We start from the raw sequence: 18,147 nt of genomic DNA, 5'->3' as shown, positions 1-18,147 counted from the left end.
AGCCCTGTACCACCTACCAGCCCTGCACCCTCCCCATCACTGTACCCCCAAACTAGTCCTGCACCCCCTACCAGCCCTGTACCCCCTACCAGCCCAGCACCCCGAAACCAGCCCCACACTCCCAAACCAACCCTAGACCCCCCACCAGCCCTGCACCCCCAAATCAACCCTGCACCCCTACCAGCCTACACCTCCAAACCAGCCCTGTGCCCTCCCCAGCCCTGCACCCCCTACCAGCCCAGCACCGCCACCAACCCTGCACCTCCAAATCAGCCCTGCACCCCCAGTCCTGCACCCCCTACCAACCCTGTAGCCCCCGCCCCCTTGGCGCAGGCTCTGGGGCATTTCCTGGGAACCCAGGGCTCCGGGAAGCAGTTGAGAAACTGCCAGCTCCACTGGTCTGTGACCTGGTATTTTGTCAGTTTTCTCAGTGGCAGGTGGCAAGTCAACTACCTTTGGGGAAACAGTGCTCCTAGGTTCACTTAATTTCCTTTTGGATTCATTTATTTTTAATTCCACGGGCAAGGCATGAAGCTTTTCCGCGGGAAAGAGTTCAAACACTGCAGATGAAGGGTATGGCCCATACAGGCTGCCAGTGTCCCCACTCCAGAGAGGCCCTGAGAGTGGTTGGCGCAGGCTCGCTGATGACACCCGAGGCCCCCCTCCCTGAATCAGGTGTGCGTGTGCGGGGTTGGGGGGTGGAGTTGGGAGTCAGAGGTTGGCTTCCAGGCCAGGTGGGAGCCCAGGGGCAGGTACAAGGCACAGCCCCCAGCCTGTGAGCACACAGGACCTCAGCAGGAGGTGCAGTCCCTTGCATGCTCTCAGCCACCTACTTGGGGAGCAGGCCAAGCAGATGCCACAGCGAACTGGCCCAGTGGGGCAGGCTTCCTGGAGGAGAGGGTCTGGCTTTCACCCCAGGCTCATGAATCAGAGGCCAAGCAAACAACACACATGTGGGGAGTGGGCGGGGAACGCAGGTCTGGGTGTCTCTGCCTGGGATCAGCGCCAAGACCTCTGGGAGACCCCTCCCTGTGCAGCCACTTCAGAGCATGGTCTGTGGGCTGTCAGGTGCCTGCTCTGTGGACGTCTCCAGCCTGGGCAGCCGGGCAGCCGAGCGCCCCCACCCCACCCTTCCCCGTGGCCAGAGGCTTTGAAATTCAGAGGAGGAATTCTTCCTCCTGCTGCCACCACTGAGGCTGGGCTTGGGATGGCGGGGGCAGGGGACAGGCTGGGTGGGGGCACACTCACCTCCCCAGGGGAGCCCAAAGCCCTGGGGAAGAGGCACAGCCACCCCATCTGGAGGAGAGCGAGGGCAGGACACAGGCCTGGCTCTGGTGCTTGCAACTGAGACTGCAGGGGCATCCTGAGACCCCTCAGCCTGCCTTTCCGAGGGCATAGGATGGGGACATGTCAGTGGCAGAGCCCAGGTTCACGATGGCACCAGGTGATCATGGGAGGTGTTGAGTGCAATGAGGAAGAAGTGAAGGTCTCCGTGTGTCTCAGCATCGCTGTTTTCCAGGACTCTAATAGAGTTCTTGGTCACGTGCAGGTCTGGGCTGAGACAGACACGTGCCGGACTCTGTTCTCTCTGGACAAAGTGGAAACAGCAGACTGGGAACTTCTCCAGGGCTCTTGGGCCACATGGAAACACCTGACTCTGGTGGGAGCTTCCAGCCCTGGTGGATTCCCAGGGCCTGGCACCTCTGCCAGGGCAGGCGCAGGTGAGCAGCAAAGATAACCAGCTCCTGGCCCTGGCTCCAGCTGCCCAACCCCGGGGAGGAAGCACAGCCAAAGCAACAGGCCTGGGAGTCAAAGAGTCTTCATTTGATGGCGTGGGGGAGAAGGCTCTGGGAAAATGCTGGGCTGTTCATGATGATGATGATGGTGATGGTGGTGATGATGCGATGGTTGTGATGGTGACGATGGTGATGGCGATGGTAATGGTGATGGTGATGATTGTGAACTGGAGAGTGGCACTCCCACGACTGCCACTCAACAGGGTGATGGGCGGGGCCAATGGTGGAGTCGGTGGTGGGAGGGGCCAAAGGCTGGTGGGGAGGGTGGGCGGGGCCAATAGTGGAGCAAGCTGGGGCGGAGCCAGGGGCAGGTAGTGGGCGGGGCTGAGCTGAGGGTGGAGCTGGCAGTGGGCGGGGATGAGGCAGTGGGGCCCCACCCCCTTCCCCACCTGCAACCCTGCCCAGCCACTGCAGGCTGTTCTGAAGCTCCAAGTCCCCAGTTGCCCAGGACACCCGTGGCTAAGCCACTGTGGGGAGAACCAGGCGCCAGGTCTCTGGGCGATCCCCGAGGATGCACAGCGCAGACTCCTGCCGCGGTGGCTCTGGCGGGGCCGGGGCGCGCCCGCTCCACCTCCCTATACCTGGGCGGGGCCGTCCGGTGGTCGTGCCTCTGGGCACAGGGCAGGGGAGCCCATGTGCCACCACAGAGCCTGCCTGGCCACCACAGGGACCTGGGACTGGGGGACCGAGTTCCCCTGCTTTCCCTCCTTGGGGGTGGGGACAAAAGAGGCCCCTCCGTTCAGCTCATCGCCTGGAAACTCGAAGGCCGGGGCCCCCAGGTGTCCCCAGCCAAAGTCTTCCCAGGCTGCACCTGCGTGGGAGAAGCTGTTCGCAGGCCGCACCGGGGGCTCTGTCCCTGACTTTGTCCCTGGCCTCAAACTGGCCAGGAGGACAGGAAAGATGTGAGCCAGTCGCCTCCTCTGGGAGGTTTCCGGATCCACTGATAGCTTCGTGTCGCGAAGGCTGACAGATCTGTGGGACGTGTTCTCAAGCACCCCCTGCTCCACGGTGGCCCAGGACGGCCTCCCCACCCACCTCCACCCGCCCGCTTTGTGGGACCGCCCTTCATCTTTCAGCACCCAGGGACCATCCCCCAGCCCGGATGGCCTGTGCGTGTTGCCACAGCAACGGGCCCTGTCGCTCACATTGCACAGACCTGAGCTCTGCAAAGGCGCAGCCCTGACTGGAACCACTCGCAAGAGTGCAGGGCGAAGGGGGATGGGGTGAGCCACAACCCCAAACGGAGCTCCGGGGCCAGCGCGCACCCACCTGGGCGGTTCTCTGTGCCTGCGCCTCCCGTCCAGCTCATCCCCAGGTTCGCCTTACCTTCCTTGGACAGACTAGGAAGCCGAGGCCCAGGCAGGGGAGGGGGGGCCGAGCCGAGTGGCAACAACTGCACCTCTGCGGACAGGACCAGCAGGTCTCGGCACGGCCCAGCAGAAAGCCAGCTGCTTCCCGTCCACGCTGGGGCGCTGGGCGGCCCCCGCTCCGCAGAACGATGGCAGCCCAGACCTTGGCCCCTGGTAACCCGAAGCTGTTCTCCATGTCAAGGCCGGGTGGCCGAGGATAAGTGGGAGTGTGGGGTTCTGACCCGCAGGGCTGAGTGGCAGCACCGTCTCTCCCGGTGCGGGGGACACTTCCAGAGCAGCCGATGTCTCGGGCAGGCATCTCCCGTCCCAACAGCAAGGCGCTCCGGTGTCTAGCGCCCGCCACAGAAGCATCGGCGTGGCGGAGAAGCGGAGCCGGCGCCGTAGCAGACGGTCGGCCCCAAAGCTGGGGCGCGAGGGCGCAGCTGCGCTCCAGCCCTGCGGATTTAGTCACTGCTGAGCACACCGCAACTGAGGCAACAGAAAAAGACCCCTTCGCTGGCGCCTGGATGTTTTCTGTCCCCCAGAGACGTTTGAATAGCTAGTATCATTTCGGATACAGGCTCTACCCTTCAGCTTTCGATAGTAAAATCATTATTTCTGACGCACATTTCTCAGCACACAGAAATTGCTAGACTTTACCTGCGTCAGGAGACAAGGAACAGGGAACAGGCCTGACCAGCCTCTTCATCCTTGTGCATTTATTTGTTCATTCACCAAACTGTCACCCTTCTCCCACCCCCCTTCCAGACGACACTGTGCAAAGCATGCTGGGGAAACCCAGGCCCCCTCAGCCCCCGCGGCCCCCTCGGCCCCCTCGGCCCCAGGCCCGGCCCTGCTCGGGGGCAGGTAGCTGAGATGCAGCGCTTGGTCTCCCGCGAGGGCTCTGCCTCCACCAGGAGGAGGTTAAGAGCCCCGTGGACAGACGGGCTGGGAGCCAGCGGATGTGAAAAGCCGTTTCGTGGCTATCAGTGTCATTTCAGCCTGGGGTCACCCCCATTTCCCTGGTGTGCCCCAACTTTCAGCGGAGGAGAAAGGGAGAAGATGAGCGTGATGTGAGCCAGGAGTCCCATTGCTCCCGGGCCTGCTCCCGCTCGGAGAAGCAGAAGGTGTGGGTGGCGCCACACGCCCCTCCTTTCTCTGGGGCTCTGGTGGCACCTGTCGCTGGGCCTCCTCCCTCTGCTGCCCGTCCTCCCGCCTGACGCTCCTAGCCCTGTAATTTCTGTCTGGGGCGTCTGCCCCGCGGTCAGGACTCTTCTGGCGAGTCAGGTGGATGGGGCCCTCCCCGAGGAGTGGTCTGGGGGCCCCTCGGGGCGCCCGGCCTGAGGGACCAGGAGGACGGAGGCTCCTGAGGGCCCACGAGCCCCAAGACACTGCGTCTCCTCTGCTCAGTGGTCGAGCCTCGTGGACTCTGCACCTTCAAGACGAAGTCGGTTTCATGGTGAGGGGTGACAGACTCCCACCCCGGCCTTCCCTCGGCAAGGCACCCATGGGACGGTGCATCGCCGCAGTGTCACCTGCCCACAGCCCCGGGAGTGCTCGTGGCACCAGCAGGTGCCACGGGAGGACCCTGGGTAGCACTGCCGGGTTATGGACCCCGACCCTCCCATTCGACCCAGAGCGTGGTCTCCTCATCCATAAAAGGGGGTCACAGCACCCGCAGGTGTAAGAACCCTGTCCAGGTGTGTGCTGGGAGGCTCTCCGTGGAGAGTTGGTGGGGCCTGGAAGGGGGGTGACACACCAGCGTGGGGGCCCTTCTGGCTGGGTCAGGACCGGAGGTGGCCCCTCCAGGGACCGCGCCCCTGGTGGTCTGAGAGCAGGCCCTGCTGCCGGGGAAGGGGCAGCTCGAGTCCGCAGGGTCCTGCCCTGCAGTCGGTGCAGGCCAGGCATCCGCCTGCCCGTCCTGCGTGGGAGCTGCTGGCTGACGGCCGAGGCCTCGGTCCCCTGCCCAGCCCGGGGACGCCCAGACACCCCGTGTGGGTAAACCTGCCTGTGCCGTTCTCGCCCCAGCTCCGTGGAGCTGCTGCCCATGACGCCCGGGCACCCCAGCCCCAGCAGCGATTAGGCGGCGCCCCGGCCGGGCTCTCCCTGGGCTCAGGGGCCTGCAGCTTTCCGCGCCCCCGGGCTGCCAGGCCGCAGGGTCATCTGACGCCGAGCCATCTCTGGGCTGCGCTGGTTTGAAAGGCGCATGAAATATGCATCCGACCGTCCCTTGCTGCCTTCTCAGCCGGCCGAGCGGCCCCTCCAACGCACCCCAGAGGCCGTAGCCGGCAACCCCCCAACTGGTCGGGGGCTCTGATCACAAACCGAGGGACCTTCCTTCCCGAGGCTCCCGTTGGCAGGGCCCAAGGTGCCCCGCGCAGGCCGGCTCCGCCTCGCTGCTTTCATTGCGTCTGTTTCCTCGGTGGGAAAAGCACTGAGGGCTTGTTTGTTTGAATTAGAAAACCAGCGTGTCGTGCCTGCGGCCACGTCCAGCACAGCTACGCCCAGAATCAGAGCGAGAAACCTCGCCCCACTCCCATGTCCCACCCGCCGCTGGGGTTTGGGGGAGAAACACCACCGAAGGCTCTTGGAGGCAGCCTGTGCCCCCCACTGTCTCCCGTGGCCAGGGAGGCACTGCGGGGTGCTCGGGGTGCTGGGGCAGAGGGAGCTGGGGGTGGCCTAGGGACCGCCTGGCCTGCTGACCACCTGTGCCCCGTCTGGGCCTTGACTCGGCCTCCGGCAGGTTCCCCACATCAGTCAGGGCTCTTTGGTGTTGGAGGAGAAGGCCAGGAGAGCCGGTTGGGGACAGTGTCCTCGAGGGTCACCACAGGCAGGGCATAGCCAGGAGGCCCAGAGAGGGCTGGGCCAGCAGCTGCCAGGCCGGGTCCCCCGCCGTGGCTGTGGGAACAGGACCCAGCTCCAACCTTCTCCGTGGCCGCCACGTGTGAGCGGAGGAGGAGGGAGGAATGCTCACTCTGAAACCCTGCGCGGCTCCCAGGCCCCCTCGTGGGACCCAGATCTCAGGCGCTTGTGTTCTCAGGCCTGCATGGCCACACCCTGCCCCCGGAAAGCCCCCGGCCCCAAGTGGGGGCGGGGGACACAGATGGCCCCAGAGACCAGGTGGCCACGGCGAGGTCAGCCCAGAGTGTGGCCTGTCAGGATCCAGCTCTGCTGCCTGCCCAGCACCCCCCAACCCCCGGCTGGAGAGTCCAGGACCAAGAGGCCCCTGCACATACCGCTGACAGGGGACACTGCCTGTGCCTCAGTGTCCCCGCTAATGGAGGGGGCGAGTGACAGATGGTGCTGCTGCTGTGGGTGGAGCCGCAGTGCTGGTGCACCGTGGCCTGATCCTGGTGGCTCCGGCTGTGTGCACAAGGCGGGCACTGGGAGGAGCAGGGGTGGGGCGAGGCTGGCCGGGGTCCCCAAGAGCCTGGCGTGTGGGGTGGGCAGCCCAGATCTGGGGAGGATGCCCTTTCCTGCTCAGCACTGCTTGCAGCTGTAGCCGGGCTGGGGAGGGCCCCGGGGGCAGCGTGAGCCCTACCGTGTGCAGGACCTGGGCCGGGGATCTTTCCCTGACTTTCTTAGCAATAGACCCCTGGTTTAGCCAGCACTTGGCACCTGGTACAAGAACTTCACTTCCTAGTCTTAGGCAATGGGACATAAGCAGAAGTGGCCAGTGTCATTTCTGAGACTCGACCTTAAAGGGAGAGGTGAGCCCTTCTTCCCTACACCCCCCTTTTTGCCGGCCAGAATGCAGATGTGATGGCCTGACTCCAGCAGCCGTGTTGAGACAGGTGGTACCCTGCGGGAGGAAGGCAAGCACAGCAGAGGGCAAGACGGGAGGATGCGGGGTCCCTGCAGGACGGGGCTGTCCATGCACGAGCCTGGACAGGGTCTCGCCGGACTCTGGGAGGCCAATGTAGTTGGTTGTTTAGGATTTCTGTCAGTCACAGGCAAGGCCTAATCCTAATCCTAATCCTAGGTGACAGCTCCTAGAGAAATTTCTGGGCGTAGAAATAAGGCAAACAGTTCAAAGACCACTGAGAGGAAGCAGATGATGCCACTGGTGTCCTTTGGCCAGGGAGGTGGACAGAGGATGGGTCCCTGCCTCCCACCGCAGCCTGGTGTCCCCATATCCAGGAAGCAAGCGTGGATGAGGGGACAGGAGCCAGAGACTCACCGGAGCCCCCTGGGGTCCAAGCTGACCACCAGCCTCCCCTAGAACTGCAGAGAGCATCGCGCCTGCCCAGATAGCTAAGGCCGTGCTGGTGCCGCCGCCGCGAGGTGTCCCCCCAGCTGACGGGGCTGGCGCCTGCCTCAAGCCCCCGCGGCCCTGCAGACTTCCTGTGACGGCCCCTTTGGCTCTAACGGGCGTCGCAGACCCGGTGGTGGTGTGGGTGGTTAGAGGTGACCTCAGCAGCCGACCCCAGGGCCTGGGGGCAGGTGACCAGCTGACCTGGAGTCTGGCCCAGTTCTTCTCAAAGCTCCAGGACATGCACAGCCCAGAACTTTCTGGAAGTCTTGGAGCATGAAGGCCAGGCCCCTCCCTCCCCCTCATGCTGCGGAGCGGGGTCTGGGAAGGGGCCAAGGGGGGCAGCCGGCAGGACGGCCAATCTGGCTGCCCTGGTCACCGCCTCTCGGGTCACTGAGCCCCGCTGGGCTGCCCTCCTGCTCAGCTGAGCCCCCGAGGCCGGGCAGGGCCTGGTGGGGGAAGTTGCAGAGGTGGGACGGCCTGGAAACAGTCCCAGGCTCGGGCGGAGCCACAGCGCAGGAAACCAGTGGCAGCCAGGCCCTGCTGGGTCCCTCCCGGGGTGGGAGGCTGGTCGGCCAAGCATCCCCCCCACCCTCCGCCTGCCAGGCGCCCAGGGCCTAAGCAGGAGTCAGGGGTGAGGGCAGGGGGGAGCTGAGGGGCGGAGGGAGAGTGGCCGGGGCCGAGGACAGTGCACCGTCCCACACCAGCAACCAGCAGCCCCCGTGCGCACGCGGGCCCAGCGCCCAGGCGGGGAGCCCTTCACAAACCCGGCTCAGCACAGGCTGGGTGTCCCGTGGACCCACGCCGTGGCCTCCGGGAGGGTGAGAGCGTGAATTTCTGGTGTTTTACGGCACCAGTTTGTAGGACTTTGTGATGCGGCCCCAGGACACTGACACAGCCCAGGGCCCAGAGAACCCCAGGATAGCGTGGGGTCTGGGCAAGGCACAGTCCACAGGTGGGGGCCAGTGACGAGACCACACGCCGTCCAGGTTGAATCACTGCGTTTTACTAAGTGCACAGGTCCACTGGGCATCTGAGCTCGTCCCTGTGGCAGCAGAAAATCCCAGAACTTTTCACGTGCAACCCTGGCGTGGGATCCTACCCCCAAGTCCCCCCGCGACCCACCTGGCCCGCTCTCGCGGCACGAGCGTCAACCTGTCCGTGTGGGGTAAGTTACTATCTCGGCTAATCCATTAGAAAACTAGAGTTCATTCCCTGGGCGTCTACCCTAGAAAACGGACGGTGCACGAGGGCGAGAGGGAGTGGGCGGCGTGACGTTCACCAACAGAGGCCCGGTCGCTGGTACACGATGCATACGAAACGGTTAAAAGTGTACGTCAGTACTGAAGGCATTATGAAATATTCTTTGGAGCATGAACAAAAGTGCAGACAGCCAAAGGCAACAGCGCAGGTGGGGCAGCTGCAGCCGCCATCGGGCCGGAGGACGACGAACCGCGGCGGGGCGCGGGTGGGCGCGGCGTGCGCAATCCGGGGGCAGACGGAGGCGTCTGAAGGGTTGGGGCTCGCGCACCTCAGTGCGTGACGGCCAATGAGACCCTCCCGCCCTGCGCTCGTCCCTAGGGCTGGTCCCTCGCCGGCCTGACCAGGGCGGGGTCCAGGGGGTCCGTGCCGGGCAGAGGCGGGGGCGGGAGAGACCTCGGTGAGCTCCTGTCGACGTGCATTAAGGCAACGACTTTGTAAAACCAGGTGAGACTAGATGTGGGGCGCAGAGTGGTGGTTACACTCCTGCCTGGGGCCCCAGGGACCCCACCTCGGGCCCTGGGGACTGTCCCCTCCTCACCAGCACTTGACCAAGGGTCAGACACCGAGGATTTCTCAGGACAGTGCCACTGGCCAGACTCAGTGTCCTCGGTCAACCGGGGGCACCAGAGGCAAGTGTCCAAGACTGGAGCTCACTCAACTCTATGTCTCTCCCGACAAATGCCTTTAAAAACTCTAGGGAGGGGCGCCCTCCCCCCCACTTCCTCTACCCTGTTTCCTAAAGGCTCCCCCGCCAACGTCACCTCCTCCAGGGGCTACTGTCCCCCGACCCTCATGCCAGGTTCAGCAAACCGTGACAAACGCGGGACAGCTGCCTGGGACAGCCACGCACCCCGCCACGGCCCCTCTGGCCTGCAGGCCGAGCCTCTCCACCCCGTGACCCGGACACACACGCCTGGGAGGTTTGTATGGGGGCAGGGTTGAAGGGTCGGAGGGCAGGCCTGTCTGTGCCCGGGCAGCTGACGTCCACGCTGGCGTCCGATCCCCACGCAGGTGCACGCAGAGCCCCCACGGGGATGCCAGGCGCCCGGACACCCTCGGAGCCTCCCCCTCCATGGGGAGTCCTGCTGTCCAGACCATCCCTCACACCACGTTGTTTTGTGGTTCGTGTCCTTGGAGGCTGTTGAAATGTCGTCATTCCGATCCTGTGGGATCCGGGGCGCTTGTCTGCGGCCCCAACTCCGCACCGGACCCACCGCTCGGGGGAACAGGGAACACGCCGACACCAGCGCAGTGTTTCCGCAAAGGCCTCCCCAGCTCCGTCGGCTCCTGTGGCTTCTGGGAAGCATCTAGAACTATCCCTGGGCCCAGCTCTTCCCAGGGAGAACGGGGTGCTCTGTGTGGGTGTCCCCTGGACACGGGGGCTTCCTCCCCCTTCCCTCCCACATCAGCCTCTCGGGCCCACGACCACCAGCCCCCAGCTCAGGGAGGGGACAGACTGATACAGTAAAACATTCATGGCACCCGGCCGGGGACTCTCCTTAGGGTGGGGACTTGGGGGATGGGCCCGTGGATTAGGGGCCACCACGGGGACACCCCTGCACTGCCAGCCTCCTGGGGGGGTTTGAGACGAGGCCCCCAAAGGTAGGGGTGTTGCTAGGGGGCCGACGTAGCGTCCTGTAGGGAGCAGCCCCCGCGCCTGCCCCACTAGGACCACCGTGAGCGGGAGGAGAGGGACAGGCCCACCCCCCTGGGGTCCAGTGCAGGCCGCGGGGAGGACGCCAAGGACCTCAGTCTCACCTGGACAGGAGAGGGAGATGCTGGGCCAGGAAATGCTGATGGCAGATGGGGACACAGCCCGGGGCAGGGCCGTGGGTGGCCAGGCTGGGCCAGGCGTCCGAGGAGGACACAGAGAGCCACCAGCACCCCAGGGCCGGCCAGACTCCAGGACACCCTGGCCCCAGCCAGCTGCCACGGCACTCAGCAGACCCCGCCTTCTGCGTGGCTCTGGTGGACCCTTTCCCACTGCTGCCCAGGAGCCCCAGACAGCTGGAACCCCCAGCCCAGGGCTCAACGCTCCAGAACCATCCGCAACTCCTGGAGTCAGCACTGCTCCCTCTCAGCTCCTCCCCAGGCGGCACAAACCCAGCACAGCAGAGAGACCAGAGGCAGAAGGGCTGCCGGGGCTGGAAATGTGGTGTGTGCACGTGTGTCAGAGTGTGCCTGTTGAGCGTGCATGGGTGTGTCAGAGTGCACGTGTGTGTGTCAGAGTGTGCCTGTGAGTGTTCACGTCTATCAGAGTGCACGCATCTGTGCAGGTGTCAGAGTGTGCCTGTGTCAGAGACTGTGCCTGTGAGTGTACACATGTGTATCAGAGTATGCACGTGTGTATCAGAGTATGCACGTGTGTATCAGAGTGTGCACGTGGCTGTGCATGTGTCAGAGTGTGCCTGTTGAGCATGCACGTGTCAGAGTGTGCACGTATGTCAGAGTGCACGTGTGTGTGCACGTGTGTGTCAGAGTGTGCCTGTGTGAGTGTGCACGTCAGTGTGCCTGTGTGTCAGACTGGGCCTGTGAGTGTGCACATGTGTATCACAGTGTGCACGTGTGTATCAGAGTGTGCCTGTGGCTGTGCATGTGTCAGTGTGCCTGTCAGTGTGTCTGTGTCAGTGTGCCTGTGTATGTGTCAGAGTGTGCCTGTGTGAGTGTGCACGTGAGACAGTGTACCTTGTAGGTGTGCACATGTGTGTCAGAGTGTTGTGTGGGTGTGCACGTGTGTCAGAGTGTGCCTGTGTATGTATGTGTCAGAGTGTGCCTATGTGAATGTGCATGTGAGTGTACTTTGTAAGTGTGCACATGTGTCAGAGTGGAGTGTTGTGTGGGTGTGCACGTGTCAGGGTGTGCCTGTGTGGGTGTGTGCACCTATGTGCTTGCATGGGTGTGTGGTGAGCGTGCAGGTGCACGTGTGCAGGTGCGTGTGAGCACATGTATGTGCCAGTGGGCACGTGGGGATGCACGCTCTAACAAACGTCTTGGGAAACCTCTGCCACCCTGCTGTGAGGTGGCAATGGCCCTCGGCCACACTCACGCACGCCCCAGAAAGTGCAAACACTTCTTGCAGCAGCATTCAGCCTCCTTCCTGTGCCTTCCTCTGGGGTGAGGACCCGGGCAGTGGACGCCGCCCTGCCCAGGCCAGGGGCTCCCACACTGGGCCCCCCAACACCCCACAAAGCCAGGCGCCTCCCTCTTCCCAGGGCCAGAGGCTTCGCGGGGGACACCACGCGCTCTTTGCGCACCTGCTGCAACCCGAGCAAGACTCTCCCAGCCTGGCCCGCGGGGCAGCAGGGCCTCTGGGAGGGGAGGGCACGGGCCCACTCTCCTTGTGGAGCCCCCACATGCCCAGGAGCTCCCAGCGCCCTAGGGAGGGGACTGCGGAGCACACACAGCGTGGGGTGGAGACAGCACACAAGCCCCCCCCAGGGGCCTGGAGCGGGCGGGGGAGGGGTGGGCCGGCTGGTGCTGGGTTGGTCAGGACGTGCTCAGCCCCCGCCCAGAGGCCCCCAGCTGGAGCCTCCCTGGGGGCGAGCGGGGCTCAGACCCATAGGACATCCGCAGCGTCCACACTGGAAGGGGCTTCTCACCGCCACAAGGTGTGAGGCCACCCAGCGCTGCCCTGGAGACCCAGAGAGCAGCTCCGCGCACAGGGAGGTAGGATGGGGGCCCTGGCCAGGGTGGGGGTGGGCAGGGAGGCTGTAGCAGCAGTGACTTGACCACCATGGGTGGCAGACACAGCTCCCCAAAGATCCCTGGGCACCCAGGATCCCTGAGAGCCGGGGCACGTGACCCTCAAATGCTGCTTTCAAAGTTCTCCCCACGGGCAAGAGGGTCCACTCGCTGGCCACAGGGCCCCCAGGCAGAACAGACAAAGCAGAAGTGGACGGCCAAGGGCTCTTCCTGCACATGGTGTTGGAGGTGTTTGCCCCGGGCCCACCCACCAGGGAGGCCGCAGCTCCAGAGAGCCCAGCCCCCACCCGCAGTGGTGTCACCCCACATGGCACTGACGCTGAGGACCAGAACTGGAGGTCCCCCTCTGCCCCGAGGGGCTGGGCCCGCTGCCCTGCTCAAGGTTGCCCTGAGGGCCCAGGAGGCCAGGACAGGAGGAGGCTGGGCCCAGGACGGGGTTGGTGCGTCCCCCGAGACCCCGAGAGGCCACAGAAGGGACTGGTCAGTGGAGGATGGAGCAGGGGTGCTGAGTGGGGGACAGGAGGGAGAGGCAAGACCCCGGCCGGGCTGAGGCAGGGATGACGTCATCCACCGACTGCAGGGGCCAAGCTGGTGGCAGGCAGCCCGGCCTGTCGGGTGGGAGACAGGCCAGGTAGCGGCCCCGGCTAAGAACCGTGAGGGTCTGGGCGGGTCTTGCGGAGCCAGCCACAGCCCGGTGACCAGCACCCAGCCAGGGCAGGCGGGAGAGCGGAGAGCCAGGGCCGAGGCCACGGGAGCCCCCACGGACCCCCTTTCGGAGGAACCTGCAGAGCCGGCGCCCTGGGCCCACCTGGAGCCTGAGGCCCAGAGGGTCCGAGACTCACTCTGGGCTCCAGTTTGGTTCCGATGCCCCACCCCCGCCTCAGCTGCAGGCGACGGTCCCAAGCCCAGGCCAGTCCCTGTGAAAGAACCCTCGGAACCCAGAAGGGAGGAGAAGACGCTGACCAGCAGCTCCCTAGCTGGGCGCCAAGAGGCAAGAGGGCGTCGCCCGCCGAGCCCACAGAGGGGCAGAGGCAGCGACCCGGGTGGCAGGGGCCAGCCATGCCCTCCTGCAGCTGCCCAGGGTGGAGGGGCTCAGAAACAGGCCCCAAGGCCACGATCGTCCCCAGCTCTGCTCCGGACCCCACACCCTCGCCCCGGCCGCCCGGGCATTGACCACTGCAGCCCCCACGCTGGTCTGCTCCTCACCCTGAGCAGGGCGGACGGGGTGGCCTGGCTGCCGCACGGAGCTCCTGGGGCCACCAGGGCCCCCTCCCTTCCCCCCTCCAGCACTGTGGGAAAAGAACTTTCGTGCAATGTTGCCACAGGCGCCCCCGCTCCTCAGCCCCACAAACCCCACACACCCCAGTTACTCTATGAAAAGGCCCCCGGAGGTTCCTGCCTAAAAACCGCAGCAGCAAGAGCTGGAGGGGGCGGCGGGCAGTCTGGCGGCCTCACTTCCTGGGCCCCGCCCAGCCCACATCCCCGAAGGGGCCCTCGCCGGTGGCAGAGCGCGGCGGGGGCCCGCAGGGGGTGCAGAGGTCCGAGTCTGTGTCTGACTCGCCCTCCGCGATGTAGGGTCTGACTTTGGCGCAGGGCGCCACGGCCGCGTAGCAGCTGTTGAGGGCGTCCAGGTTCTCCTTGGACTGGGAGATGCTGAAGCCGCTGAAGGAACGTTCCAGCTCCTCGTGGTCCACCGAGGGGATGGAGATGGACGTGTCACTGTCCCGCAGGGCGCCCTCGTGGGGCCGGCAGGCAGGCGCGTCCTCCTGCCTCAGGAACTCCGTGCTGGCCCGGCTGCCCCCACCGTAGGCGGACAGCGACCGCTCGTGGGCCGGCGGTGGCGGGATGCGCACCAGCGAGCCGTGGTCCCCCACGGGGGAGGTGCCGTGGCCTGGGCGCGGGTGGCTCTGCTGCCACGAGGTGGAGGGCGGGCACTGGACCGCAGGCGCGGCTGGCGGCGCCGAGAAGTTCTTCTGGCCCGTGGAGCTGGTGGAGCGCACGATCTTGATGATGCAGCCGTGCTTGTCCACCTGCTCCCGGCTGTCCTCCGGGCTGTGGTACGGCGGCGCCGGCTCCGGCTCCTTGGCCCCGAAGTAGGCCTCGGTCTCCGTCGGGGGGATGCCCATGCGCTGCATGTAGATGCTCACCAGGAAGTCCAGCTTCTTCTCCATGGACAAGACCTGCAAGAGGCGCTGCTGGGCCCGGCCCCTCGGGGAGGGGGGTGTGGGGCGCTCCCTGGGGAGACACTGGGGGTCCCGGGCTGGTCCTGGGAGGTGGGGCTCCTGGGTCGTTCCCAGGGGAGATGCAGGGGAGGAACCACTGCTCCCAAGAGGTGGGGCGCAGGAGCAGGACCCAGGGCAGCTCAGCATCTGACCCCACCGGTCAGTGTGTGCCGCGGGCCCCTCGTGTGTCTGGGCTGCCCCTGCTGCCTGCCGAGCATCCGCCGTCAGAGCAAACACTCCAGGGAAGGGGCCGGCTGTTCATCCCCCCCGCCCAGGCCAGAGGACCCACCCCAGGCACGGGTGGTGGGGGGTCAGGCAGGAGGCCACCCGAGGACGGCGGGCCGGTGTGACCCCGGCAAGCTCCCCGGGGACCCCCAAAGGATGCGCGAATGCAAGCTATGCCCAGCAGCTGCCCCCACCCGGGCACTGTGGCCCTCGGGTGCTGTCGGGAAGGAAAGAGCCTGAGCCCAGCAGTGGTCCGTGGTGGGATCTGCAAGGTTTGGCTGGAGCAGCCGCAGCCAGGACGGAGCCACGTGCCCCACCCAGCCTCTCCTACCTGCCTCTCCACCTTCCCGAGACGCCCCATCATGCTGACGTCCTCTGGCAGCTCCGCATCCGCCGGGCCCTTGGTGCGGTCCTTGTCTGCGATGGCCGGGCCCCGCCCCACGATCTGGTCCACTCTACCGGGAACAGAGACCCGCCCCCACGCATGAGTTCGGTTGGGTGCAGCAGGGCCCTGGCCCTCTCCTCCTGAGCCAGGCCCAGCCCAGAGCCGGCCACGGGGGCAGTGGGTGCCAGGCCAGACGGACACTGGTGCGTCCGTGTCACCCTGCACTGACACGCAGGGGTCCGGTGCCCTGTCCGTCCCGTCCCAGTGGGTCTGGCACATTAGCGAGGAGTAAAGTGAGGGAGCCCCACCTGGGCCCAATCCCACCTGGCTCCCCCTGGGGCTCCAGCCCCCACCGCCCTCCCAACCTGCCCGCCAGCCCCCTTCCCCGGCCAGGGCTCGCTGGAGGCCCAGAGCGTCACGTGACGGCTGGCGGGGGCCCAGCTGGGCCGCGCCTGAGCCACACCCACCCTGAGCTTTACTCCCATGTAATGTGCCACCGCGGCGCTGGCCCACCCGGTTGACGGGGACGGAGTTAAACGTCTACAGCAGGAACAACAGAAGCGGGAGGCGGTGAGAGCCGCGGCTCCATGCACCAGGACAGGGCGTGGGGACAGAGAGCAGCACGGAAACCACCACGCACAGACCAGCGGGGCGAGACGAAGCCACTGCCAACCAGATTGCAAGTGTGCACGTGCGTTCACACGGGTGTGCCTGTGCACACGTTCATGTGTTTGTGTGCATGTGTGCACATGGGTGCGTGCACTCGTGTGTGATAGTGTGCTGTGTACCTGGGTATGCACATGTTTACCATGTGTGCGTGTGTTCACACAGGTGTGCACGTGCACATTCATGTGCGTGTGTGTACATGGATGTGTGCGCACGTGTGTGATGGGGTGTGCTGTGTACATGTGTGCACAGGTATGTACATGTTTGTGCATGTGTGCATGCGTGTGCACATGTGTGCAGGATGCAGATTTCAGCTAAGTTCCTCTCCAAGGAGGCGGCAGGTCACCAGTGACCGTGAGAAAGGAAGGAGGCTCCTTCGCGGGGCAGGGGCGTCTGTCTGACCAGCGTGGCATCCACAGATGCACACAGCCCCGTGGCTGGGAGGCCCTCGCGGGCGGGCAGGGGCCGCGGGGCGCTGTGGGCTGAGAACTCACTAGGAAGCAAAGGCCCTGCGCTAAGTCTACAAGCCCAGCTGGGCGAACGCAGCTCCAGACGGGTGTGACCGGGCAGGGCCGGCCCAGGCGAGGTCCCGTCTGGCTCTCTGGACTGGAGCCTCACGTGTGATGCGCACCACAGCGGCGCCACCCCAGCCAGACAGGGCCACACCCCACCTTCTGCCTCTGACGTGTGGGGGAGGGCAGGGGGTTCAGGCTCGCGTCAGCCACACTGCAGCCCCTCATGCTCCGCCAGGCGCCATGCTGGGCTCATGCAGGGGGCCAGCCGGCGGGGAGTGGGGAGCTGGGCTCGCCGGTGTTCCCAAGTGTCACATGTTCCAGGCACAGACGCTCGGCACCTTCACCCTGCCACATGACGGGCCGCCCCACTCAGTCCCACGGGAGCCTGGAACAAGGGCCCGGCCTGGAACTTCTGCTGCTGGGCCCGGGGCAGGGTCCTCCGAGACCCTGCGCCACCTCCTGCCCTCAACACCCTGGGGTAGGGGAAGTGCCCAGACGGGCCTTCCGCCCTTATGAATCTCCGTGTCCCCTACCGGGGCCTCCTGGCTCCTGGCTCTGAGTGTCTGGCTGCCGTCCCTGCAGCAGTGCCCAGAGCGCAGGGCTTCGATCTCAGGGTGCTGCGAACGCTGTCCTGCCCCGTCCCCGGGGACTCCCCTCTCATGGGCAGAGCGCCGGCTCGAGACATCCGGCACACTGACCCTCGGCACACAGCGCTGTGCTCCTGGGCTGTCAGCCGGGCGGTGGCGGCCGTGGTCACCCTTCGCGCGCCTGCTTCCACCACGAGCTCTGCCCCTCCTCCACCAGCAGGGCCCCGCGTCCTCCCTGCCAGTCACACTAACTGGCGATGGCAGCACGAGGTGAGAGCCAGAGTCCTGGGGCCCTGCTCGGTGCTGGGCGCCTGGCGGGGTCTCACCTGTTCTTCACGGTGGCGTAGGAGGCCAGAGCTGCCACTGCCGACCCTCGCCCCTAAGGAAGAGCTGCGGAGGCACCACGACCTGCTTGGGGCCACACGGCACCCAGGTCGACCCCAGCGGGGGGCTGGCCTTGGGGGCACCTTGGCGGCCACTGTCCCTGCATCTGATCCTGGAGGTGCTGCCCCTCTGCCCAGGTGGGTGTCACAGGGGATGTCCACGGAGGCCCTGGCTTCCCCAGGAGGACCTGCCGAGAGAGCGCCTGGGCCCTCTCGGTCCCGACACCCCGGCACGGCCTGCCGGGCCCTGTCCCAGGAACAGAGAAAACCCCAAGCCCCCTGTGTCCGTGGAGAGAACAGTGGGGTGTCGCCGTCATGTGGCCTGGAGCAAAGGGCCGGCCATTCACAGAGACAGGCGGGCGCGGCGCCAGCGTCCTAACCTAGGCGAGTACTGGGGCGACTCTCTCGGAGGGGCGGTGGGTCCTTTGGTGGGGTACTTCTTGTGCCGGGGAGTTGAAGGGGGTGGGGGGCCCACAATCATATCTACCCTGGCAGAGCAAACAGAAGAGAGACACCAGCAAATGCATCGTGAGAGCAACACGAGAGGGACAGTCGGCGAGAGAGTGGCAGGAACAGAAGGAACAACCCGCCCGAAACGACAGTGACGCTTTGCAAAAATACGGGAGGCGGCGATGCCGCACCCGCTGGACCTTGGAGAGTCTGGAGCAGGGCCCATGTGTGCACCTATGCACGCCTTGGCATGACCTTCCCGTGTCTCAAGCAAAGCATCTGCCTCCAAGAGCTGGGCGCTGGGCAGCTGCGCTGCTGCCCCCCAGGCGCACGTGGCCGGGGAGTACGTGCG

General features: G+C 65.5%; 1 protein-coding gene across 4 annotated transcripts in view; it reads right to left on the bottom strand.

The window, feature by feature from the left end:
* Window positions 1-13,567: 13,567 nt before the first annotated feature.
* The window catches only part of KCNQ2 (potassium channel, voltage gated KQT-like subfamily Q, member 2), a 46,710-nt gene continuing 42,130 nt past the window's right edge, over window positions 13,568-18,147 (bottom strand). For 2 of the 4 annotated variants that reach the window (XM_012654607.1, XM_012654610.1), the window contains 2 exons: window positions 15,141-15,264; window positions 13,814-14,542 (listed from right to left, as the gene is read on the bottom strand). In XM_012654607.1, coding sequence (XP_012510061.1) covers window positions 13,814-14,542; window positions 15,141-15,264 — 853 coding nt within the window. Of the gene's footprint in view, window positions 14,543-15,140; window positions 15,265-18,147 lie in introns of all 4 variants that reach the window. The other 2 variants (XM_012654606.1, XM_012654611.1) reach the window with 2 other exon arrangements.

This window comes from Propithecus coquereli, unplaced genomic scaffold (genome assembly GCF_000956105.1).
Source record: "Propithecus coquereli isolate 6110/MARCELLA unplaced genomic scaffold, Pcoq_1.0 Scaffold442, whole genome shotgun sequence".
NCBI lineage: Eukaryota > Metazoa > Chordata > Mammalia > Primates > Indriidae > Propithecus > Propithecus coquereli.
Note: the sequence above shows the minus strand (reverse complement) of the source record. Positions and strands in the feature narration are given on the sequence as shown.